Raw genomic sequence first — 26,176 nt, 5'->3', positions numbered from 1 at the left:
TGCACCTTGATGAGTTCTACACGCCACACCCATTTTTGGGTCACTAGGTCAAAGGTCAAGGTCATTGTGACCTCTAATTTAAAACTTTAACATAGGCTCTAAAGTCAAAGTGCTTCCATCTACAACTTTGAAACTTCATATGCAGATAAGGTCACTGTGACCTCTAAAAAAAAAAAAAAAAAAATTCTGACAAGCTTTCGCAGCCAAGCGTGGCACCCGTTATGCGGTGCTCTTGTAATTTTCATTGTCATCTGTGTTGGTGACAATTTTCGTCACCATAATTGTTATTGCTTCAGTAAGTCATTATCATCATTTATATTGGGCTACACTACATCCAGTTAGGTAGTTGGGCGTCCAACCCCAACCCAGCAGGTTCCCAGGTGGAAGAAAAGGGGACGGCCTCTCGACATAGGGATAGACTTTAGTCATCATCAGCGTTATTGACTTAAGCATTGTCAACCATTGACAGCATAATTGTCATTATCAATAACACCATCATCTTAGTGGCACCAACATTACTGTTAGCAAAATTCTGGTCTGTTATTATATTTTATCATCATATTTGTTATGTTCATCACTATTATCTTTAGTGCAGAAGAAAAAAGACCAATCTATTTTTATAGTACACAAAGTTATCGATATTTATAAATGATGTAATGAACCAAAGCGTTCAAAACCTTTAGTCTGGTGTGTGTGAACAAAACCTTGAATGCGTATCAGTGTATGAGAAAACTGTCAATGTCACTTCTTAAATAAGAATGTGATTATGTGTGGGCTCACATTTTCGTTGTAAGTTGAATTGGATTTTGAAATCTATTTGTTGCACGCTTTCTGGGCCAACAATTGCTGATTTAAAAATCTGTCATGGGATCTGCTTATTGCAGAACCGTGTCCTTGCTGCATTAGGCATTCTCGCATGATCGCAACTGTGATATCAATCCCTTTTGGCAGATGGTCTATGAATACATAACTGTGTGTAATGGAGGGTCATTCTGTCATGTATTTAAGTATTTAAGTGCATGATTTTGCAATTAGAACAACATACCAACATACCAACATTGTTTTATGAATAACATCAAAGTGTGATCTGGTGTCAAACACATTTATGTTCATTCTTGCATTTAAGGTAATATATGACATTGTACGTAAACATCGTACTCAAATTTCATCATGTACTCATGGAAGATAGCTTTACGGTCTTCAGAGGTTTACAAGGCTTTTATTACTATATTTTTGGTAATATTTAAATATATTGCTAAATTTTTGTAACTCAACAATTCACAAAATTTGGTAAATACCTTAACAAGCTGAACAACAACAATAGAAAGTGAAAATTATATGCCTGACTTTTTAGACATAATTAATATTGTTGACAGGTTAAGGGATATCGCCATTGCTTGGTTCTGTATGTGAAACGTTGTAGATGCTGGACATTGACTTGTTAAATGCGGTCACACTTCTGTTGTGTTTTTTAAGAGGTCAAATAATTAAGATAAAATCTGAAGTGGGTAAAATCTATTATCCCTAATTATATATGATAATGCCGCTATAAATAATATCACCATATAAGTTATATGATCCTAATATGTAGGACAAAGTATACCTTTTCTTCAGGAAAAAAAGAAAAAAAATCTATTTCGCAATGAAATTCTATCTATATGGAAAGTAGAATAGTGTCATATTTAAAGCTTTACATTATGTAATTAATTGATAGTGCCCAAAATACTGTCGCACCCACCCAATAATCTGAGCATTTAAGATGACAGATGGCACTGATTAAAAATAATATTTTTACATTTACTAAATGCTTTTAAGTTGTTTACCCGTTGATATCTCACATTGAACACAAACTACATTTATTTATGCAATAAACATAATGATTTTATTGTCCCCTACCGGTTTCACCGGAGGGGACTTATGGTTTTCGCTCTGTGCGTCCGTCGGTCCGTCTGTCCGTCAGTCTGTCACACTTTTCTGGATCCTGCAATAACTTTTAAAGATTTTAATATTTTTTCATGAAACTTGAAACATGGATAGATGTCAATATGGACATTGTGCACGTCATTTCATTTCGTTCCTACGTCAAAAATTCTGGTTGCTATGGCAACAAATAGACTAGAAATACTGCTGAAAATGGTGGTTTTCTGGATCCTGCCATAACTTTTTAAGTTCTTAATATTTTTTCATGAAACTTTAAAAATGGATAGATGGCAATATGGACATTATGCACGTCATTTTATTTTGTTCCTGCAACAAAAATTCTGGTTGCTATGGCAACAAATATATTAAGAAAATCTGAAAATGGTGGAATTTCTGACAATGGTGGAGCCGGTAGGGGACTTATATTGCTTGGCAATTGTGTTGTTTTTTTTATTTTTTCAGGCATTTGTTCGCCATTGCCAGCACTTCCTATGGACGCATGATGAAAAACACAGAAAATCAGGTCATTGTGATCAGGTAAGTCTTGAGCCTGAAGGCCTTACAGCTGGTGGGATTCTCCTGTTGTAACTCTGGGCTTGTAGGGACACACATACATACTTAGAAAACATAGGTATCAACCTCGCTATTGGAATTCTGGGCTAAATACATGTGCACAAAGTGTCACCAGTGCAGATTACCCTGGGCTGTAAGCGTACTGGATGTTTCTACCTTCAACAACTTCCTTTCAACAAACAAATTGATAAAAGTGGAAAGTGTGTACCTGAATAGACTGTGCAACTGCACATGCTTATCTGGGACAACTCTTGACACACGCATTTAGCAAGGTTTTTCCTGCATAATGCTCATATGAATATTGCTAATATAAGAAAAATAAAGCAAAATAAGCTGGCTGGTTTTAAAATAATGATATAAAAGGTTGTTTCAGTTGAAAAAGCTTGAATTTATATATGATTTCTTTTCACATTTGTATGGGAATGTCAAATGAATTCAGAGAATAGCTATAATACAGCTATAAAAGTGGCAACTTAAAATTTCTTAACGCATTTGTTGACATCTTTGTCAAGTTTACCAAATATTTCATTTTAGAATGTAATTTTATAGCAATTCTGGTGTTAAATATTTATTTTTTTAAATACAATTTATGAGGCGGCTGTGACAGTAATGTTGACAAGTTATGTTCTGGAACCAAACCAAGCAAATCATGTATTAAAACAGGTTAAATAGATTTTTTTACAAACATAAACTGCCATAAAATAATATTATAAGTGTATTAAGAAAGACCTTAAGCCCAAGTCTCACTATTGGCGGTAGAGCCCCGGTCCATCCCTGTTTGCTAACGCCGGTTGACCGGCGAGAACCGGGATGATTCGTCAAAAAAAAATTAACACGGTCACACTATTTCCCGGTGCCCCCCTGGTTGAAGCCGGTCAACAACCCGGCAGAGTCCCGGTCAACCCTAGACTAGCTATGTTTTATTGCGGTGAAGCCCCGGCAGAGCCCCAGTTGTCGCCGGTAATGCCCAGGTGGAGCCCCCATGAAAGCCGGCAGCATCCTGGCAGAGCCCCGGTCTACCGTTACTCCGCCGGAACTCTCCGGGGCAAGACCCCGGCAGAGCTACGGCAACGCCCTGGTTTAATCGCGGTTGTCGCCAGTAATTCCCAGGAGGAGCCCCGGTGAATGCGGGTGGCGTCCTGGCAGAGCGCCGGTTTACCGATGTACCGTAGCTATACCGGGACTCTGTCGGCATTCACCTGCCGTCCTGGTCGTTCCCGGTGCAGTCCCGGTTGTTCCAGATGCCGCGCCGGTCGTTGCCGGTCCTTCCCGGTGACTCCCAGTTCATCCCAGAGGTATTAAACATTTTAATACTTACCCGGTTGAGCACCGGTTGTCCCCGGTTGTCTTCGATGGAGCCCTGGTTTATTCCGGTAGAGCCCGGGGCTCCACCGGCATCATAGTGAGACTGGGCCTTTAGGGACAAGAGCCATTCTGTGTAATACATCAGCATTATAAAATCCTATTCATAGTAAAATTATGGGTATTGTGGACCGGTCCAGCAATGGACTACATCTCCCAGGATCCTGGTTTTGATCCCTGACACTTCCACACACCAGTAACTTATATAGGGATTTGTTATGAAATTCTGGCTTTCCCCCTAACTCTTTATCAAGTAGGACAGTTGTCATTTACTTGCGCTTGATTGGTCATTGTCGGCTCGGGTACTACTTAATTGTATAACGGGTTCTCTTAAGTATACTTAAATGTACCCCGGATACGGAAAATATACTAAAACTTACCCAGCCAATTTAGACTGTACCCGTTTTATATTCTTGCCCAAAATGTGGTAAAATGCACTACGGAATACGAAACAAAATTCTCTTTGAACAAAAACCTGCCTCAAGATTCTTTTTTGAGTATGAGTTATCATAATATAGACGCTATTTTACAAAATATGGACATAACTATAAACATAATTTAAAAAAAAAATAATTTTGGCATTAAAATTGCGGGGTATGTTTAAGTATATTTCCCTACACGTGGTACATTTAAGTATACTTAAGAGTCCCGAGATACATTTAAGTAGTACCCAAGCATTGAAAAAGCATCCTTCTATATAAACAAACAAACACTTTCTGTATTGTAGTAAATTACTATTGATCAACTTCTGGAAGAATAATAATGTGAAGTACTGGGTAGACATGATTTCTTGTTCCAGTATAATACTAAAAGTGATGTAACAAAGACTTCAAAAGATTTTCAGCTTTATTTTTTAGAGGTAATATAAATATTTAAACTACCAGAACAGCAAATTGTACTAAAAGCTTGTAACACCCAGACTGAGCCTCTTTTTATAAAAATGCGTTAAAGCAATCTGCAAATCACATGATTTCCAGTAATCAAGTTTTCTATGAAGACATTTTACAAAATCTTAGTGTGTTATTAATTGAATTTTTGTATGATTCCCCTAAATGGATCTTTGAAGTAAAACAGCAATTTATATTTGAATAATATCAATTAGAGGCCTATCAAGTGTCATGTTATTCTGGTCTATATAAATAAATGCATGAACAAAATAATTTAAGTATTACTTTGTCAGCATTTGTTTACACCTTCGGGTTTCCTATAGCTTATTGTGTGGCTTGAGTGTTAAAAATTTAGCAAGAATAGGCAATTATTTATTTGATAGAAATGTAAAGGCTTTTAGTTAGTATCAAATGTCAAGTCTTTTGGAATCGTTCATTATATCATTGAGAATTTTGTCTGGTGTAAAATTCTTTACAAGTAAGTCGGACTGTACATGTGCTGCACATCTTTGTGTTTAGATACTATCGACATACACATCAGAAGCTTTACCTTGTATCAGCCTGACAATACTAATTGTTTACCCATTATTAAGTTTAAATGGCAATTCAGAAAGGTAATTTGTAAGCATGGCAGCTTTGTCTGTGAATGATTTATTTTCTGAAAATATGTTTAACATATTTGAATAGTTTGCAATTATCCAGTTAGTGATATATATTGATTGTACATGTTATAGAGACAAATTTATTACAAGTATATGCAATTTTGTATATGGGAAAATACATAATGTTAAACAAAAATATTGTGTACAATTCATATTGAGCCAATATATATATTAATTCTGTTTTTTTCTTTAGATTTTTAAATGATGAAAGTTTAAATTTTTGACAATTACATTCCTCTCATAAAACATAGAACCATCATGAACCAAATACAAACAATAAATATAAAATATGAAATAATTCAGCTCCACAATTCATCAAATATTCATGCTCTACTTCTCCTCCATTCAATGATGTTTACATACTATTCCAACATAAACAAGTTAACATGTACTTTGTATTATTAAAGATTTTTTTGAAATTACACGTATCTTAATAAGTGCTTTACACTCACTGACCAATGGCAATGCTTGAAGAAAATTTTCAGGATTTTATGCCCTTGTTTGTATTTCAAGTCAAGATTTGTGTGCGAGAAATTCACATATCATCTATTATAAATTAAATATAACATGCTCCTTCTTGTTTTCAGGGTCCCTATGTAATGTCACTGACCATTTCATATGACTGACCAGCAATTAGCAAAATGTTCCCCTTCGTTTACTTTACTTCAGTTTTAAGGCATTCTGGTTAAGATGGGCATGCATTGAGTAGATTTATAATTAAATGCTAATGATACATGTATTGTTTTGTTGATACCCCATACTACCCCATGTCTTTGAGGTCCTTATGTAAGGTCACTGGCTGAATATAAATATTGTCACAGTGGAAAGAATAATGAAGCCCACTGTTATGTGACAGCTCAAGTTTTAGTTCAAAGTATTTCTAAAATTAGCGTAGTTTTGTAACAATGCATACAATTTAACACTTAACATTCATGTGCATTGACAGTTTCGTAATTGAGCTATAAGGTCTTATTATATTTCATGAGGCATTGTTTAAGAATGATTGATGTTTTGAGTTAATCTTGGTCTCTTTCAATGTAATTTGATAGCAATTGACATGTGTTTTGTTTTTACTTTGCTCACATTTGTATTGATTCATATTGAATTATGTGAAAGTAAACAAAGGACTGGTAATTTAATCACTATTTGATATTGCTAACAATGCTCAAAAAGGCACACCTGTTTTTTACTTAAAAGAACACATTTAAATTGAAATGAATTTCTTAAGTTTCAAAATTGCAGTTTTTGAAGCCCACACTTGAACATAACCATCAGATACTCCAATCGCTTGTTTTGAAGGCTTCAAATTATTTAAAAAGGATTTAACCCTTTACCACTTAGATACGTATTTTCAAGTATTTGTAGTCCCTAAGAATGTTATATTTAATTTAAGACCTTTCTTACTAGATTCACGTTTTTAAAGCTTCATTTCCAAACTTAAGATACTGATTAGCAGCAAACAGCATAAAACCTGAACAGACTGCGAGTTTCTCGCAGGCTGTTCTGGTTTTATGCTGTTTGCACATAGCCATTTGCTTCTCATGTGGGAAAGGGTAACAACAGTTCCAGACCAGTTAGAATTTGCAGGTTCGTGTAAGAAATTCTCACTACCGTAATGACTCTTATGTTTTCGGACACTCAAAGTTTTCGGAAACCCCTTTTTTAGCAAAAATAATTATTTGTGTGACTCTTGATTTTCGGACACACGAGTTTTCGTCCATAATTAATGTCTCTAAGTTTTCGGACAGTATATTTTACAGGGCTCTTTTACCAAATTTTGGTCCTTTGTTTGATATCTTATGACACTTCGATCATGTGGTTTTACAACAGATTAACATCATAAAATATGGCAGGTGCATGCCTGAGGGCAACGGACCATTACATTTGCGCTATTGGGTAAATAACCTTGTAAACCGGAATTAAACAATGTTATCGCCCGATAGCATATGCGTTATGACAATTACCAAGGGTAGTGCCAATTAACAGGTCAATTATCTACCGCAATGGTACTACCCCTTCTAAGTAAAATAATTGGGACAAATACTAAACGCTTCAAAGTGTGATGCACCCTATTGCAAGTTTTACGAACAATGGGAGGTGTTAACCCTTTCCCACTCAGAAGCAAAGTGGAAATGGCTATGTGCAAACAGCATAAAACCAGAACAGCCTGCAAGTAACTCGCAGTCTGTTCAGGTTTTACGCTTTTTGCTGCTCATCAGTATCTAAGGGTTGGAAATTAAGACTTTAAAACTTGAATCTTGCAAGAAAGGTCTTCAATTAAATTTAACTTTCTAAGGGACTACAAATGCGTCAAAATACGTATCTAAGTGGTAAAGGGTTAAACAACAACTATCGGAAATGAACAAACAAAGAATTCATAGTTTGCTTTTTTTATTGCGTTAATTTCAGGTTCATGCTAGCGAGTATCGGTACATCACCTGCTCATCTTTTAACTCGTTGGTCAAAGAACAACCTTGTAGTAACTTTGTTTCAAATAAATTAAGGATTTAAAATTATTTAAAATGCAGTGCAAACATATATAACTGTAATTTATACTATACGGCATGGTATTTTACAAGCGTGTGCTATTACCGGTAGTCGTTGATACAATTGACGCTATTTTCTGCTACTTCAATTTTCGACTCTTTAAGTTTTCGGACACCTGTATTTTGTGAATATTTTTCGTATCTAAGTTTTCGGACACAAACAAAAATAATTATTTTTAAGTGTCTGAAAACATAGAGAAATTACGGTAATTATCTGTCGTAGTTTATGTCCATCAATCTGGTACCATATACAGAGAATCCTTACAGGGTGGAGATGCACTATTTGTCAGGTAATTCCAATCCTATGATTTCTCAGTGCATTTTAGCCTTTGATTAATTACTTGATGCATATTGTAAGATTAAGATTAAACTTGACATTAATGTTCATTATAAGGCCAGGATCTATGGATGTGCAAAGGCATAACTTAAATGTTTTTCTTAAATCATTTTAACTATATACCACATGAAATCAAATATCAAATGTCAAAAGTGAGCTCATGTGGTAGTGACTCTGTTTGAGATAAAGATCATTTTTTCAGAGCCAAGTTCCGGAAGTTCTAATTTGAGCTCCTGGCAATTTTTTGAAACTCCGTACAAACATTAATAAGCTAATAATCAGAATACTTGCAGAACTTACTCATACTTTCTATCAATTCCATCTCTTATATAGTTTAAGGTATATTCCAAAAATTAAAATGCATAAGAAGATGCATTAAGCTGCACTTAAAGCTAGAGATTCATTTTTGAAGGTTAATGTAGCGTTCCTTTTTTGAAAATAAATGGAGAGAAGAAGATATGCATAGAAATCATATATTGACGCGTAAATGATCTCTTAATCACATGTAAATATCGTGATAAGGTTCCATTCGATGCCTGATCCCTTCTATCAAATGCAATTTGTATGTCAATTTATAACTTAACCATTTGAAATCAATGCCTCATACTTATTCAGATCATTTGGTGAAATAAATAGAAAACATTTGGTTTCAAAAGAATTGTTTTATTCATTTGAAATGGTAAACTTGATGATAAAGTGGCATGTTTGAATTCAGCTTAAGACGGGTTATTAGGTTTCAAAACCAATAGCAAGGGGAATTTCTTCTAAACTGGCGGCATAATTATTATGATAATTGAAAATGTCACAGAGATGTTAATAAATGCAATGGGGCTGTATATTAAATTTACTTGTCTATGCTTTCCGTTATATGTGTTAAAGTTGTTCTTTACAAAAGCATCTATCTAAGTAAAAAATTTAGAATGTAATTCATTGAAGAAACTAGGAAGTTGGTTACACAAAATGTAACTTACATGAGTAAGAATTAAAATTTACTGCATTTTACCTCTGTATGAAATTTGTTCAGTAGTTCACCAAACATTCCCTAGGGACTAAATCTCTGCACATGTATTAAATAAGACAAATTTGAAAAGTATCGTTAATTTTGTTCAAAGATCAATGATATGTTTCCTATTTTATAATTATAAGATTAGCTGAGAAGCATGTTTATGCTGTTTATAATCCAATAATTTGAAAGTTGTTCTCATTTTAGTCTATCAATACTGTTTGATTCCAAACTACCATTACAAAAAGTCAATATTGACAAGAATTCTTTTTGTGTCCGAAAGGAATGCTGTATGACGTGTTAGCACAACCGGTTCTTTATAGGCACTTGAGAGAGAACCTTCAAACTTCTTGCATTCAACAAGTGTGGTCTACTGTTACAGTGGTGAATACAATTTGCCCCATTCAATTAAATTGTTGGGACATTTTACATTTTTGAAGGGTCATCCACATTCAGTATTTCTGTGTGTACTTATTTAATCATTTTACAATAATGTGTCACCTAAGTGCAAGTACTAGTATATATAATCTTGCTACACATGATCTTTTTATGTTTCAGTGTAAACAGAGTAGTTCATTGTTGAAAATCTTTAAAAACAAGTTGTACCTAAATTATATTAAATATATATATGTACACAGAACAAAGACTTCCACACTCATATGACAGTTGTGTGTACCCTTACATACTTGGAGATTAGGCAATATTGCAACACCATAGATTTTAATTTAACAAAACTTAATATAAAAAAGATAATTGTGTAAACCTTTTTGTAAAATGTTTATATTGTTTTTGCCTGGTACATATGTAGGCCACAAGAACTTAAAATGTATTTCAAAATGTAACCTTTAAAAATCTTCTTCTTTGAAAGTGCAATCATCAGGGTTTAATATTCTTAAAAAGATTCTACCATGATTGTTAAAATCATGCCCATTGGGTCATGATCCCCTCTCCACACACGCACAGAATTTATTTTCCTCCTTATATTTTGTCGTAAAATCTGGACAAGTCTTCTCTGAAACTACAAGGCCCTGAGGTTTTGTATTTGTTATGTTGTATCACATATTGGTCCTCTACACAGTTAGTTCAAATTATGCTCTTTGGGACAAAACTCAGGCCCCATCCCAGGGGTAATATGAAAATAGTTAAAAGTCTTGTTTTCTAAAATAAATAGAGTAACCTGGGCTTGTATTGGACACATGGGATTTTCGGACGACGCAAGAAACGCCTAAATACACGTATCAATTGGCTGTTAAAAACTTTATTGGTAGTTGTTTACCTCATAAACAAGAACAATATTTGCGATTTGTAAAAAGGTTGTTTGATTGGTTTACAATATGTATCTACAATTTTTATTGGAAGAAATGAATTTTCTGAGAGTGGCGTCCCTTCCTTGACCTGTTACAAAACGTTGTGGCGCGAAAATCAAACAGTCAAGTTTAAAGACATCTGTTTAGTCGGAATGATGAATTGCATATAAAATATATTTAACTTGTGGTGCGTTAAAATATTGTTTTTCAAACTGAATTAAATATTGTAATAGTAAAGAAAATTTGATAAATCGTCATAAATATAGAAAAATAAAAATGTCCGAATATCTCCTCGTTTAATTTTTATTAAAGTTTGGTCACCGGGGTTTATCGGACACGTATTCCATATTGATCAACCTGACGTGTACGAAAAGTTTTATTGTCCGCATGTTTTATCGGAAGGGTCGTCCCCCCACTCCCCCACACTCTCTGCTTTCTTGGGTACTCAGTAGCAGCTATTTATTTCAATACATGAATATACGTTTTGCAGTCTGAAAGTTTCATATATTTCATATGCTCTAGCCCCGACCCTCCTCACTTACAATCCGATCTTGTATCGTCAAGCCAAAATATATTACATATATCACATTAAATTTTGCATTTATCCACCTCTGAACGAAACTTAACGTTGTTTTGTCAGTAAAAATGTGTCCTGTTCGATCAACCCCTTTAAAAAATAGTCGTCCGATAAACCCCTTTTTGATGTCCAATAAAAGCCAGGAAGTGTCCGATCCACCCCTATTTCACCGACACATATTTAAACATAAATTGTTTGTTTCATGTCTTGGTTATTATCGGACAGTTATTGTACTTTCTCTGACAATGATGATTTAACGCTAAAAAACAAAAGCTATCCGAAATAAACCGTGACGTCACTACAAAACACGGCAATGTTCCTGAGGGTGTCCGATAAAAGCCCAGGTTACTCAGGTAACGTCAAGAGGTGTCATGTTTGGCATGTAACATCATCATATTTGGCATGTAACATCATCAACTGGCCCACTACTTAGTTTGCTAAAATCACGCCCATCTGGTCATAATTTGCCCTGAGTGGGGTGAAATGTTTTATATTTAATTATAAAGCATAATAACATACAGAGCACACAGCTTTCATATTAAGTGTGTGACATCAGATTGTGGTTCTTCACAAAGATTTTTTAATCATATGTCTGGGATAGAAACTGGACAATTGCCACATTACACACATGGACTTCTAAGCCATCTTGGCCCTCTTGTTATACTTTTTTTCTATAAGTGTGGTTCACCTTTAAATAATTAGTTTACTCATTCATTTCAAACAAGGAATATAATATATTCATTCAACCTATATTTCACACAAAACCGATTGTAAGACATCAGTATCTTAAATTCAATAAAAGTCTTACATATCTTGTGTGTGAATTGCATGCCTTGCCATGATGCAAGTTAAATCTAGTGTGAAATTAATGTAAAATAGCAGCATGCCATGTGAAATGAATGTTATTTAAGCAATATCTATTTTGCAAAACTGCCATATATGCAATTTCTTGTGGTAAGTGATGGTCATTAACAATTATTTTGTGTGAAATAAAAGTCATGCAAGCAAATCCTTACGTAAAGTGAAGTTGTATGCATGTCCAAGCAAAAGCTTGTGTGAAATGACACGTCCTTCACGTTATACCATGCGTAAAATTAGTTGGCAAACAATATTTTCTGTAAATGTAATGTCATTTATGCAATATTTAGTGTAAAATGACTATCCTTCAACTATTGCCATTATACACTTCTTTCTGTGACATTCTCATAAGACAATTCTCCATCTTGTTTGTTGCAGTGGTGAGAGTGGCAGTGGCAAGACCGAGGCCACGAAGCTCATCATGCAGTACCTGGCAGCTGTCAACACGTCAGGAACCAGCACGATCACGGAGCAGATCCTCGAGGCCAACCCGCTCCTAGAGTCCTTCGGCAACGCAAAAACTATACGCAACGACAACTCCAGCAGATTCGGCAAATACATTGAAGTGTTTTTCAAGAGGTGAGTTGGCGCCTTACGGGATTTAAAGTTCAAACATATTTCACACAAGCTCTTGTTAAATGGGGTTTAATGCAGGTGCATAAAGTGTGATCCCAGATAAGCCTGGGCAGTTGGCACTGGCTTATCAGTGACGACTCTTTCCGCTTTTATTAAATTTTTCATTTAAAGGAAGTTTATTCTGAAGGAAAATTCAGTCTAGTCAGAAAATGTTGTGCCTGATTAGCCTGTGAGAACTGACAGGCAAATCTTTGACAACATTTTAAGCTCATGAATTAACTCCAGTTTTCCCAGAGCACAGCTCATTTATTTAAGCGTGATAGCATTGAAAGACTTTGGCTTATTGAGTTGCTCTAGAGTCCGTTTCCAGGGCAGAATCAGTTCTTTGTGACTTGGTGTGTGATTTTAAGAATTATCCCACGGAGTGAATCCAACCTGGGACGTTCCAGTTGACAGGCAGGCACCATATTCCATACATCAAGGGGTTTCTGTAGAATTTATACTTAGATTCCCATAGGCTTACTGATAAATCTTTTGGGGAATGCATGTGAAATTATGAAACCTAATGACTTTTGAATACTTTGGTTTATCAGCATTTTACTGGGTTCTTGATGCTGATTTGCAAAATGTCTTTTAAATTTAATAAATTGCATCAATTTCAAAATATATTTAGTTTAAAGAGTAGTGCTTTTCTTCTATGATTTGTTCATACATAGCGCTAGTTTAAAAATATATATAGGTTGAAGTTATTCTGGCATACATAATCTTGGGGACTGAAAGAATTAAAATTCTGTATGAAGGCATAAACATGAAAGTATTGTCAATCAAACACGAAAGAAAGGAAAATTCATTAACTTTTATTGGTGTTTTGACCTCTTTTTTTATTGCAAAGGACAAGTTAAATCCAGATGCGGTATTGTATCTGTGCTATCAAAAACCAATGTTATTTTCTGTGGATCAATGAAATAAAGAACCTATGGCTTGATTATTTATTGAATTTCTTATTATGAATGAAGACGTTTGATATTGATTTATTCTGGTATGATTTCAGTGAAAAGTTTTCCATTCAGATATTTGTTGTTATTTGTAGATATGAGATCTGTCAAGTGGCAAAAGTAATGACTAATTATAAGAACATGATTAGGTTATAGACTACATTCTAATTGCGCCTTTCCCATTGCATGAAGTAGAGAGATTCCTGTGTTAAGCCCCTTACTGCATTTTGACCTGTATATTGTATGTTGGAAAATATTTTTATAATAAAAACCTGTCTTTATAGATTCAAGTTTGAAAGGGTTCATTGACAACCTTAAAATACTGATGTGTAGCAAACAGAGTAAAACCCAAAGAGCCTGCGAGTTACTCACAGGCTATTCTGGTTTTATGCTGGTTGCAAAAGCCATTTTCAATCTGCTTTTTATGGAGAAAAGGTTTAGAGTATCATCCCAGATTAGCCTGTGTAGTATAAACAGGCTCATCAGGGATGACACTTTCTGCCAAGACTTGCCTTTTGTATAGAGGAGACTTCCTGTACATAAAGAATTCCATAAAAGTGGAAAGGGTTGTCCTGTATTAGCCTGGGCAGCATGCACAGTCTTATTTAGGGTGATACTTTATGCTCATGCATTTAGCCCGTTTTTACCAGAGAGCGGCTCATTTGTATCATTGGACAATCAACCATTGCGAAATAGAAATGTGATATCTATGTCGATTTTCTGGTTGACTGTATACTAAATAACTGGTCATTTCTTTCCTTGAGAAAGGTTCAGATAAGGTGCTCGGAGCTATGCTATTGTCAACAGCGATTACATTTTTTGAAATCATATTTGAACCATAACATGGGTTGTCCTTATTTAATCATGAATAGAGGTTTCAGACTGGAAATAGAGAAGCAAGATTAGAGGCCTTATAAATGGATATAAAAGAAGATTAAGGTCAATTAAAGTTTGTCTGGTGTCAGATGTGTGTCATGTCCTGGACTTCCTAAAAAAACTAGGTTGCAAAACCGTCTGTGCAGAAGTTTATTCATTTACCCTGTAATTTTCCCATTATGTCAGCCAGATTGAGTGTATTCTGTGTGGCAAGGGTATTGATCTATTATATTGGTAAACAAATCAAAGAATGGTCCACTCTAATATATATTAATAGACCCCATGTATCCACAAAAATATATTGATATACAATTAAGACACATTAGAACAGTATTGTAAAGCTGGATAGGGTTAATGTATTACAGACAAGTTTTGAAACTACTGACTTCAAACCTGTGTGCACCTGTTTACCTTCAAGACCTTTGAAATAATGTTTTTGACAAATTAATCTTAATGAAATTGGTAACACATGTCTCTCATCAATGCCAGCTTCAGTTCAGTTGCAACATTAAATTGTCTTATTTAGAAGATGACAGATTTATTAACACCTTTTTAGCTTTGAACTTTAGCTTGCTTATGTCAAAGGTTCTAATATATTTAGAACTTCAAATGGTTATTGACTTGCCATCATGAATGAATAATGCTTCTCAGCATTATTTGTAAAAATCCAATATCATTTAATAACTTACCTTTTCCCATCATTTCTGACTTAATTGTTTATGTATGTAAGATCTAACAATGGGAACAAGATGTTTTACACTGAATACGTTGTCAAAAGTTGTCGTAAAAAGTATTCTCTGTATAATTAAGCATCAATTAAATTGTAAAACATTTTCTGCAATATTTTGGAACAAATTGTTACAAACATGGTAAAAACACTTTTTTTACCTAGACAGCAAGACTATTTCTAAACATAATAATGTTAATCCAAATTTCTATTTTCCTATGAGCTTTGATCTTTGCTGAATTCTTAGTAAAGTATATAACAATATAAAGAATAAAGAAAGAAGAAGACTGTGAAAAAAACAGTCAAATGATTGTATAATGAATGTGTTTGACAGGGGCTGCTTGTAAGTAAATTTTGAGCAAACAGAGATGTGAATATTCTCTTATCTGTCATGTTTTGCAGTGGAGCCATTGTGGGAGCAAGGACATCAGAATATCTCCTAGAAAAATCAAGAATTGTCACCCAGGTATGGTGTTATGTATAGGGCCCTAGAATTCTGACCTGATGATACTGCTCAGAGTCCACCTATTATATCAATGAAGCTGCTATAAAGACTGCAGCTGGTGACAGTACTGGTGTGAAAGATTATCTCTGACGTCACTTTGGCCTTTTAAACTCAACCAACCAGAACACACTTAAGTGATTGCCAAAATTTGAAACAATTAACAGTATTTGTTCTAAGCTGTTATCAATCACAGTGTAGCACCGGCTTGTTTGTGGAGTTTTGTCTTAAAGGAAAGTCAATATGAACCAATTGAAATGCTCATTTCACCTTCACTATGAATTGACACTACAAATGACCAATTGGAACAACAGGCACTCTTCATTGCACAAATGACATTACTCATGCCGCTCATATTGACCATAAAAATAAAGATGTATTAACCCCTTTCTTAGATGTTAGTATCCAATCCTATTTCTTTGACTTAGTGTATACATACACCTTTATTGAACATGTTTTTTATGCCATAAGTTTACTCCTTAACAATTTAATTCAAGCATATGTACTTTTGTATGCCCATTTATTTTACTTTTTGACATACTTTTTCAACAGCCACATCACTATCGTTTTCCACGCAGCCTTTGTTTTCACCTATGATGTACATCATTCATTATTTTATATATATATATTATATGTCATTAAAAACCTGTGTTTTCGGTTAATTTAAAAATACTTACATGGAATAATGTTTTATGTTATACCAATGTATAACATAGGGATATAATACATAATGCAATTACATACAAAGGGTGTTTTGAGATTGCCAAACTAAGCTAATGCGTGATCTACAGGCCCCAGATGAGCGGAACTATCATGTCTTCTATGAGATGTTGGCAGGAATCTCTGAGGAAAGGAAAAAGCGCCTGGGCGTCACCACCGCTGAAAAATACTTCTATCTCAATCAGGTAGGCTGCCGATTTATTTGTACCTTCAGAATGACATCTTAATCACAGCTATATCCCTTAATACAGTATTCATGTGCCTACTATCCATTCTGTACATGCCTTATTTAGCCATACTTGTTATCTTTTTCACTTTTATAATTCATTTTAACATATTTTTTTTGTTTTTCTGCTCGAGGCATCTTCTGATGGCATGAGTTATATATTAATTGGCATGTCCAATTATTCTCAATCTGTCTATCCATCTGTCCGTACAAGGTTAACTTACAATTTTGTGTTTTGTCTACATCAATTTAATGCTTCCTACAAAGCTGTGATATTTGCATAGATGTTTCTATATGTGTTGTATATGTGACTATTTGTGTTGGTATGTTGTTGTTGTTGTTGATGTTTGAAAGTGGAGTTAATTAGTGTTGCTAGTTCCAAGCTGCAGATTCCTTCTTATTGTATGTGTCTGCTCTTTAAAGCTCACCTAAAGCACATAGAATTTATGAGGAGCTTTAAGGAAACAATGATATTGTCCATCCTTGGTCAGTAACAACAATTTCCAGGAATGATCCTTGAGTGTCCCCCTTTCAAAGTTGTTCAAATTTAGCCATTCTGTTGCTAATGTAAGTCACCAGAGCTAAAAAAAATAAAAATGACAAATTCCAACGCCCAGAGTTGTAAATTGATCATATCTTCTTAAATCACAAGCATCGGACGTTTGGTATTTTGTATGTAACATTATGTAGAGACCTTCCAAGTTTGTTGACATCTTGACCCTGGTGTTAAAAATTGCTTAGCCCTTGGGGTTACTTGATTCATTTTTTAAGAATATAGTTTATACTCTGAAAATCTTTCCTTTTAAACTGCAAGGCTTAAATGTTCAATATTCATTATGTAACATTATATGACAGTCTTCTACCAAATTAATTCATATGCCGCTGGAATCTAAATTGGCCCTCTGCTGTTTTTTTTATCAAACATAAAATTGAGCAACAAGAAGGTAGGCAGTTTTCCATTTATGTTTGTAGTTCAACCTCGTTAATACACACAAAGTAATATTTTTTGCCTAATAATCATGAAATTTGCTTAGACCTTTTATTTTTTAATGATATCTCTGCTGATTTCTAAGAAGATTACAGAACCATCACAAATGCTGCTCAAGACTGTTCAGTTCTTTTGGGTGTGAGGATAGCAACCAAGGGCCCTTGGTCCTCTTGTTCATGTTTATCTTATTTTTCCTGCACACAGCTGTGACAGAATGCTTCAGGTTGTGACATTAGACTACTTTATCCGCTTGAGTGTTCCAAAGCATTCCTCAATGATTTGATATCATTTTTTGTTCTCTTAAAAAAAACATAGGAGTTGAAAAGACAAACATGTGTTACCAAGACATGAGCATGCAGATATGAGTTGTGCCTAAGATGTGCGTATGCTGTGACATATGTTTTTTCTGCAGAGTTAATTTATTTACAGTTCAGATATTCTAAATCCTGGTTACATGGATCTGAGATAGAGTTAAATTGAGTTTCAATTTTCCTTATAACTGGATGAAATTGTATATACCTCCATTAAATGTACCATACAAATTAAATCAAAATAACCAGCATGGGTACACTGCATTGAATGCTGAATATAATTCTGTAAGATATATTGGTTGCTATACTTTGTAATGCTTGCATGCAGGAAGTTGACACCAACTCCCAACCTACGCAGGCTGGTTATTGGTGCATTTGATGTATTCAAAATAATGTATTGTCATTTTATAGCTTGGAGCACTTCTATTTTTGATCACCAGTATTTTTGTCATAGGACGTTTTTAGTTTTAAGGAGCATTATGCGCATATATATATATATGGGTTTTTTACAATGCAAATAATTTGTTATTACAAAGAGTGCATTTTTTTCTGTCACAAGTGTAGGGATGGTTTTGTTTTTATGCCCCTGAAGGAGGGCATATAGTGATCGGACCGTCCGTCCGTCTGTCTGTCTTTCCGTCACACTTTGCATTTAGGTTTCAGATTTAGGTTTCGATAAATGCTCATAACTTCTATGTCGCTTCAGGTAGCAACTTGATGTTTGGCATGCATGTGTATCTCATGGCACATTTTGAGGGATGAAAGGTTGAGGTTATCCTTCAAGGTCAAGGTCAAATATATGGCTTCAAAGCGGTGCAGAAGGGGGCATTGTGTTTCTGACAAACACATCTCTTATTCATAATATATATATTTTTAAGTTCAAAAGTATTTATATTCAAACAAAAACTGCAAATTGATTCTGGGGTACAACACAATCGATTTTTTGCGCTTGTATGACTCGTATAATTATATTATTCTGAGTTGGTTTAATATTTTGTATAAAAACAATGAAAGCAAGAAGTCAAATATCCACTAGGTGTTAAAAAAACTTACCTAATTATTGATCACATTTAATGTTTTGTAAATAATGCAGCAAGTTGACAAGGTTGAAACATTCTCTTCATGAGTAATCCTAAGCAGAAAGGGAGAATCTGGCAAACCGGACTTGACGTTTGTCTTACATCGTTTGTACTTGTCCTTTGTTTGATTTGCTTTGAACCAATGTTGTGTTTGTGTACATGTTACATGCCTGTTAATTACAGACCGTGTTTGACTCTGAGGGCAATGTGCAGGTAACTCTTCTCACTCCTGTGATGTCACACTTCTCCAGCTTACATAGTTGCCTCCCTTCATGGTTGTTTGTTAAGCCAACACCCTACCACTCCCTACCCCAAAATTCTGTGTTTTAAATCACAGGAAGCAAAAAACAAATTCTGTAAATTGTTATCAACCATGATTGTTAAAATATGTAGACCAATGTAACACATTTTTCAGTCATTTGAAATAGGTAAAATCATATAAAGAAAGTTTAACATTAAAAGAATCAAACGACACGAAAAATCTTTGTTAAAAGTTGTAAAAGCAGTTTAACATACTAAAGACAGTTAAGAAATACAACTTACAAATTGCAAGTCAGTGAGTAATATAAATTGATTGTAGAAGTAAATTAAGTATAAACAAGCAATACTTGCTATTAACTACTGAAATGTTACTTTGTTTTACTGCATAAATCTGCATGCTATTTACTAGAAATTAGTACAAAGGTGTTATCTGCCTATTTTGCATTGTTTTTTTTGTAATACTAGGCTGCATTTTAATTTATGTAAACAAAAAATGTTTATGATTTGCTTTGATTGTAATAGACTGTCTGAGCAATATTGCATTATTTATATTAAGCTTCTGTTACTTTTTAATTTTATCCTCAGCTGTAGATTGTGGAAGGATGTTTTTTTCTGCATTATAGTTGAAAGAAAAAAATATTAATGAACCGAGCATAACACATTGCTTGTAGATGGTGCTTTTATGCTTTACATCAAATTTATTTGCCAAGGACATTTGAGCTGTGTCATGCAAAAGTAGGTCTTATGTCATATGAATAAGACCCATTTTTGAAATACTTGGCTCATTAATTTACTATTGTTGCTTAGTAGAATTGATCAGGTGGCTGTTTGTTGGATCTTTGTAGGGGGAATCATTCTTCAAGACTGAGGATTTAATTGTTTATGAAAATCTGCCTGATAGTACAGTAAATAAACATAAATTAATACACAACTTAAAAACTCATCCCTGTTTTTAATTTAATTGTATTTGTATTTCAAAATCAAATAAAAATGTTAATACTACAATCATATTACACCATTTCTTATGTATACTTAATATTACGGAATTTGGCACTTATCAAAACCATTTTATAGCAAAAATACATGACAAACAAAGTAATATTCTTGCGTAATTTGTCCCCCCATGTTTTCAAGGGTGGCAGCTGCTCATTGTCGAGTCGTAATGATGCGGAGAACTACCGGATGCTGTGTGATGCTCTTCAAGTCCTGAACTTCTCAAAACACGAGGACGAGACTATACACAAAATACTCGCCTCTGTTCTGCACTGTGGAAACATCTTCTTTAAACGAGTCACAGTAAGTACCTAATGTTTGGAACAGTATGTAGCTATTATTTGGAACAGTAGGTACCTAATGTTTGGAACAGTATGTAGCTATTATTTGGAACATTAGGTACCTTATGTTTGGAACAGTATGTAGCTATTATTTGGAACAGTAGGTACCTAATGTTTGGAACAGTATGTAACTATTATTTGGAACAGTATGTAGCTAATGTTTGCAACAGTATGTACCAAATGTTTGCAACACTATGTACCTAATGTTTGGAACAGTATGTAGCTAATGTTTGTTACAGTAGGTACCTTATGTTTGGAACAGTATGTAGCTAATTTTTGAAACAGTATGTAGCTATTGTTTGGAACAGTATGTAGCTATTATTTGGAACTGTATGTACCTAATGTTTGGAACAGTATGTACCTAATGTTTGGAACAGTATGTACCTAATGTTTGGAATAGTATGTAGCTATTGCTTGGAACAGTAGGTACCTAATGTTTGGAACAGTATGTAGCTATTGTTTGGAACATACTATAGCTATTGTTTGGAACAGTAGGTACCTAATGTTTGGAACAGTATGTAGCTATTGTTTGGAACAGTATGTACCAAATGTTTGGAACAGTATGTAGCTATTGTTTGGAACATACTATAGCTATTGTTTGGAACAGTAGGTACCTAATGTTTTAAACAGTTTGTAGCTATTCTTTGGAACAGTATGTACCAAATGTTTGGAACAGTACAAAGCTTTTTCATAAACTAAAATCTTTATCTGGAATCTGCTGCAATTTATGAAAAAGTAAGGACTGGTTTCCATATTAAGGCAATAACAATTGAGGCATTTTATTAAGGATACTTTCTTACGTCCCTCTATTGAAGAGACATTTTGGGAACACCATTTGGGGATTGAAACCTTTTCTCTGTCCTACAGTTTTCATTGAATCTCCACCAAACTATTGTTAGTGGAGCTAATAGTGTTATCAGTGATTATAAAAAGAACAACTATGTGAAACTAAATATAGATGATATTGCTGCTGATGATGATAATGATTATGATGATGATGATACTTATGCTGCTGCTGATGATGGTGATGATTATTTGTTATCCCCACGTTTTTTGGAGAAATAGTGGGGATATTGTGGTGATGTGCGTCTGTCCGTCCGTCCATCCTGGCCACCTGCTCCTCCTACACTATTAGCACTAGAACCTTGAAGCTTACATACATGGTAGCTATGAGCATATGTGCGATGGTGACAGTGACGGAATTTTGATCTGACCCCTGGGTCAAAAGTTATGGGGGTTGGGGCGGGGCCGGGTCAGTGATTTTCACTCATTTTTTTATGTTATTTTACATTAACTTCTTCAATTCTGCACCGATTTACTTCAAATTGATACTGAGCCTTTCTTATGACAATACGGTAAATCTCAACTATGCATGGCCCCATTACCAACCCTGGGACGCCCCGGCCACATAGGCCACGCCCACCCAAAATTGCCTTTTACTATAATTTCTTCATTTCTACACTGATTCACTTCAAATTGATACTGAACCTCTCTTATGACAATATGGTCAATCTCAGCTATGCATGGCCCCATTACCAACCCTAGGGCACCCCGCCCACATAGGCCACGCCCACATAGGCCACGCCCACATAGGCCACGCCCACCTAAAATTGCCTTTTACTATAATTTCTTTATTTCTACACCGATTCACTTTAAATTGATACTGAACCTCTCTTATGACAATACAGTTAATCTCAACTATTCATGGCCCCATTACCAACCCTGGGGCACCCCCCCCCCCACATAGGCCACGCCCACCCAAAATTGCCTTTTACTATAATTTCTTCATTTCTACACCGATTCACTTCAAATTGATACTGAACCTCTTTTATGACAATACAGTCAATCTCAACTATGCATGGCCCCATTACTTACCCTGGGGCGCCCCGGCCACATAGGCCACGCCCACCCAAAATTGCCTTTTACTATAATTTCTTCATTTCTACACCGACTTACTTCAAATTTATACTGAACATCTCTTATGACAATACTTTCGATCTCATCTATGTATAGCCCCATTACCAACCCTGGGGTGCCCCGCCCATAATAGGCCACACCCACCCAAAATTGTCTTTATCCCCACGCTTTTCAAAAAGTGGTTGTGGTTATCTCCGCCGTCCGTCCATCTGTCCGTCCTGGCCACTATCTCCTCCTACACTATATGCACTAGAACCTTGAAACTTACACACATGGTAACTATGAGCATATGAGCGACCCTGCACTATTTGGAATTTTGATCTGACTCCTGGGTCAACAGTTATGGGGGTTGGGGTGGGGCCGGGTCAGAGATTTTTATTCATTTTTTAAGGTTATTTTACAATAATTTCTTCATTTCTACACCGATTGTCTACAAATTGATACTGAACCTCTCTTATGACAATACTGTCAATCTCAACTATGCATGGCCCCATTACCAACCCTGGGGTGCCCCGCCCACATAGGCCACGCCCAACCAAAATTGCCTTTTACTATAATTTTTTATTTCTACACCAATTCACTTCAAATTGATACTGAACCTCTCTTAGGACAATATGGTCAATCTCAGCTATGCATGGCCCCATTACCAACCATGAGGCGCCCCGCCCACATAGGCCACGCCCACCCAAAATTGCCTATTACTATAACTTCTTCATTTCTATAACGATTCACTTCAAATTGATACTGAACCTCTCTTATGACAATATGGTTAATCTCAACTATGCATGGCCCCATTACCAACCCTGGGGCGCCCCGCTCACATAGGCCACCCCCACCCAAAATTGCCTTTTACTATAATTTCTTCATTTCTACACCGATTCACTTCTAATTGATACTGAACCTCTCTTATGACAATATGGTAAATCTCAACTATGCATGGCCCCATTACCAACCCTGGGGCGCCCCGCCCACATAGGCCACGCCCACCCAAAATTGCCTTTTACTATAATTTCCTTATTTGTACACCGATTCACTTCAAATTGATACTGAACCTCTCTTATTACAATACAGTCAATCTCAACTATGAATGGCCCCGTAACCAACCCTGGGGAGCCCCGGCCACATAGGCCACGCCCACCCAAAATTGCCTTTTACTATAATTTCTTCATTTCTACACTGATTCACTTCTAATTGATACTGAACTTCTCTTATTACAATACGGTCAATCTCAACTATGCATGGCCCCATTACCAACCCTGGGGCGCCCCTGGGTCAAACATGCGGCGTGGGGATACGTGTCGGCCTCTGCCGCGCCATTTCTAGTTACTACTGCTGCTGATCCTGCTACTACTGATGCTGCTTATAATGTTCTACTGCAGCCGATAATAATTTGTCCACTGATAATCCTTATGGTAAAGCTATTGCTGATGTTACTGCTGCTGCTGCTTGCAGGTGGACAATCATGACACTGTGACGATGGGAAGCAGCGGGGAGGTCAAGTGGATCACACACCTTCTGGAGCTGTCAGAGGACTGGCTCAAACAGGCCCTCACACAGAAAGTCACAGTATGTACTGCATAATGAACCTAGCTCTGGGAAAATGGGGCTTAATGCATGTGCATTGAGTGTCGTCCCAAGTTAGTCTGAAACATTCTGCACAGGCTATTCACAGACGAAACTTTTTCCTTTAACTGAATTTTTGTTTAAATAAAGTCTCTTCTAAACAAAAATCCGGTCTAAGCAGAATGAGTCGTCCATTTTATCGCCTCTGCTTTCTGCGCAGGGACCAGACTTTATAACACTGCATTAAGACTTGTTTTAAAAGGAAACTGCTTATATATAGACAATTAAAAGTTACTGCCCTATCATTTTTTAATATATCAGTTGAAGCTTAGAATAAGATAGCAGGAGTCTTGCCACGCCAGTTTTTAGCTCACCTGAGCACAACGTGCTCATGGTGACCTTTTGTGATCGCCTTTTGTCCGTCATGCGTTGTCAGTTGTGCGTCGTGCGTTGTGCGGCGTCAACATTTGCCTTGTTAACTCTCTAGAGGCCACATTTATTGTCCAATCTTCATGAAATTTGGTCAGAAGATTGGTCTCAATGATATCTTGGATGAGTTCGAAAATGGTTTTGTTTGCTTGAAAAACATGGCTGCCAAGGGGCGTGGCATTTTTCTTTATATGGCTACATATGGCTTTAGTAAAATATTTTTAACACTCTAGAGGCCACATTTATTGTCCAATCTTCATGAAACTTGGTCAGAAGATTCATCCCAATAATATATTGGACAAGTTCGAAAATGATGCCGGTTGGTTAAAAAACATGGCCGCCAGGGAGTGGGGCATTTATCCTTATATGGCTATAGTAAAACCTTGTTAACACTCTAGAGGCCACATTTATTTTCCAATCTTTATGAAACTTGGTCAGAAGATTTGTCCAAATGATATCTTGGATGAGTATGAAAATGGTAACCTTTGCTTGAAAAACATTGCTGCCTATGGGCGGGGTTTTTCCTTACATGGCTATAGTAAAATCTTGTTAACACTCTAGAGGCCACATTTATAATCCAATCTTCATGAAACTTGGTCAGAAGATTCATCCCTGTAATATCTTGGAAGAGTTCAAAAATGCTGCTGGTTGGTTGAAAAACATGGCCACCATGGGGGCGGGGCATTTTTCCTTACATGGCTATAATAAAACCTTGTTAACACTCTAGAGGTCACATTTATTTTCCGATCATCATGAAACTTGGTCAGAAGATTTGTCCCAATGATATCTTGGATGAGTTCGAAAATGGTTTTGGTTGCTTTAAAAACATGGCCACCAGGGGCGGGGCATTTTTATGCCCCCTTTCGAAGAAAAGGGGGTATATAGTTTTCGCACTGTCCGTCTGCAAGTCTGTCTTCAGTCTGTCAGTCTGTCTGTCACTCTTTTTCGTGTCCGCTCTCTAATGCAATTAGTTTTCATCTGATCTTTACCAATCTTGGTCAGATGTTGTATCTAGAAAATATCTAGGTCAAGCTCAAATATTGGTCATGCCGGGTAAAAAACTAGGTCACGGGGTCGAAAAAACAAATCAAAGGGAAGTAATAAGCTTTAAATGTACATAATTATCTGACCTGCCAAATTATATATTCTTGTTAAATAAATCAAAGCGGCGCAGTAGGTGGCATTGTGTTTCTGACAAACACATCGTGGTAAAAGGTCAAGGTCATCCTTCAATGTCTAAGGTCAAAAATACAAATCCAAGGGAAGTAATAAGCTTTAACGGGAAATAATTATTCAATATTGAACATAGCAACTTGATATTTGGCATGCAGGTGTATCTCATGGAGCTGCACATTTTGAGTGGTGAAAATACAGTCACGGTAGTGGCTTTTTATTATTTGCTACTAAAAATAAATAGTGGCTTTTAATTATTTGCTACTAAAAATAGAGATTTGTTAGAGAATTATTTTCAAGGGAAGTAATTTATATAATTATAAATCTCGTATTATATATTTCCTTAACAAGAATTTAAGTTCTTTTAACAGTTACTGTACAGATTTTTTACTTTGATTATTTATAACTCAAATGATTGATTTGTCAAAGGTTTTTTAGCTCTACTGCCAAAGGCAGAAGAACTTATG

The 26,176-nt window shown here is 35.6% G+C and overlaps 1 protein-coding gene across 9 annotated transcripts in view; it reads left to right on the top strand.

Annotated features, from left to right (window-relative positions):
- The window catches only part of LOC127866516 (unconventional myosin-XV-like), a 153,295-nt gene that overhangs the window by 39,308 nt on the left and 87,811 nt on the right, over nucleotides 1-26,176 (top strand). For 7 of the 9 annotated variants that reach the window (XM_052407076.1, XM_052407079.1, XM_052407072.1 and 4 more), the window contains exons 7-13: nucleotides 2,383-2,457; nucleotides 12,411-12,611; nucleotides 15,609-15,672; nucleotides 16,500-16,613; nucleotides 19,216-19,245; nucleotides 20,428-20,589; nucleotides 23,997-24,110. In XM_052407076.1, the coding sequence (XP_052263036.1) occupies nucleotides 2,383-2,457; nucleotides 12,411-12,611; nucleotides 15,609-15,672; nucleotides 16,500-16,613; nucleotides 19,216-19,245; nucleotides 20,428-20,589; nucleotides 23,997-24,110 (760 nt within the window). The remainder of the gene's footprint in view (nucleotides 1-2,382; nucleotides 2,458-12,410; nucleotides 12,612-15,608; nucleotides 15,673-16,499; nucleotides 16,614-19,215; nucleotides 19,246-20,427; nucleotides 20,590-23,996; nucleotides 24,111-26,176) is intronic. The other 2 variants (XM_052407080.1, XM_052407077.1) reach the window with 1 other exon arrangement.

This window comes from Dreissena polymorpha, chromosome 2 (genome assembly GCF_020536995.1).
Source record: "Dreissena polymorpha isolate Duluth1 chromosome 2, UMN_Dpol_1.0, whole genome shotgun sequence".
Taxonomy (NCBI): Eukaryota; Metazoa; Mollusca; class Bivalvia; order Myida; family Dreissenidae; genus Dreissena; species Dreissena polymorpha.
The sequence above is the reverse complement of the archived record's forward strand: the minus strand, read 5'-3'. Positions and strand labels throughout refer to the sequence as shown.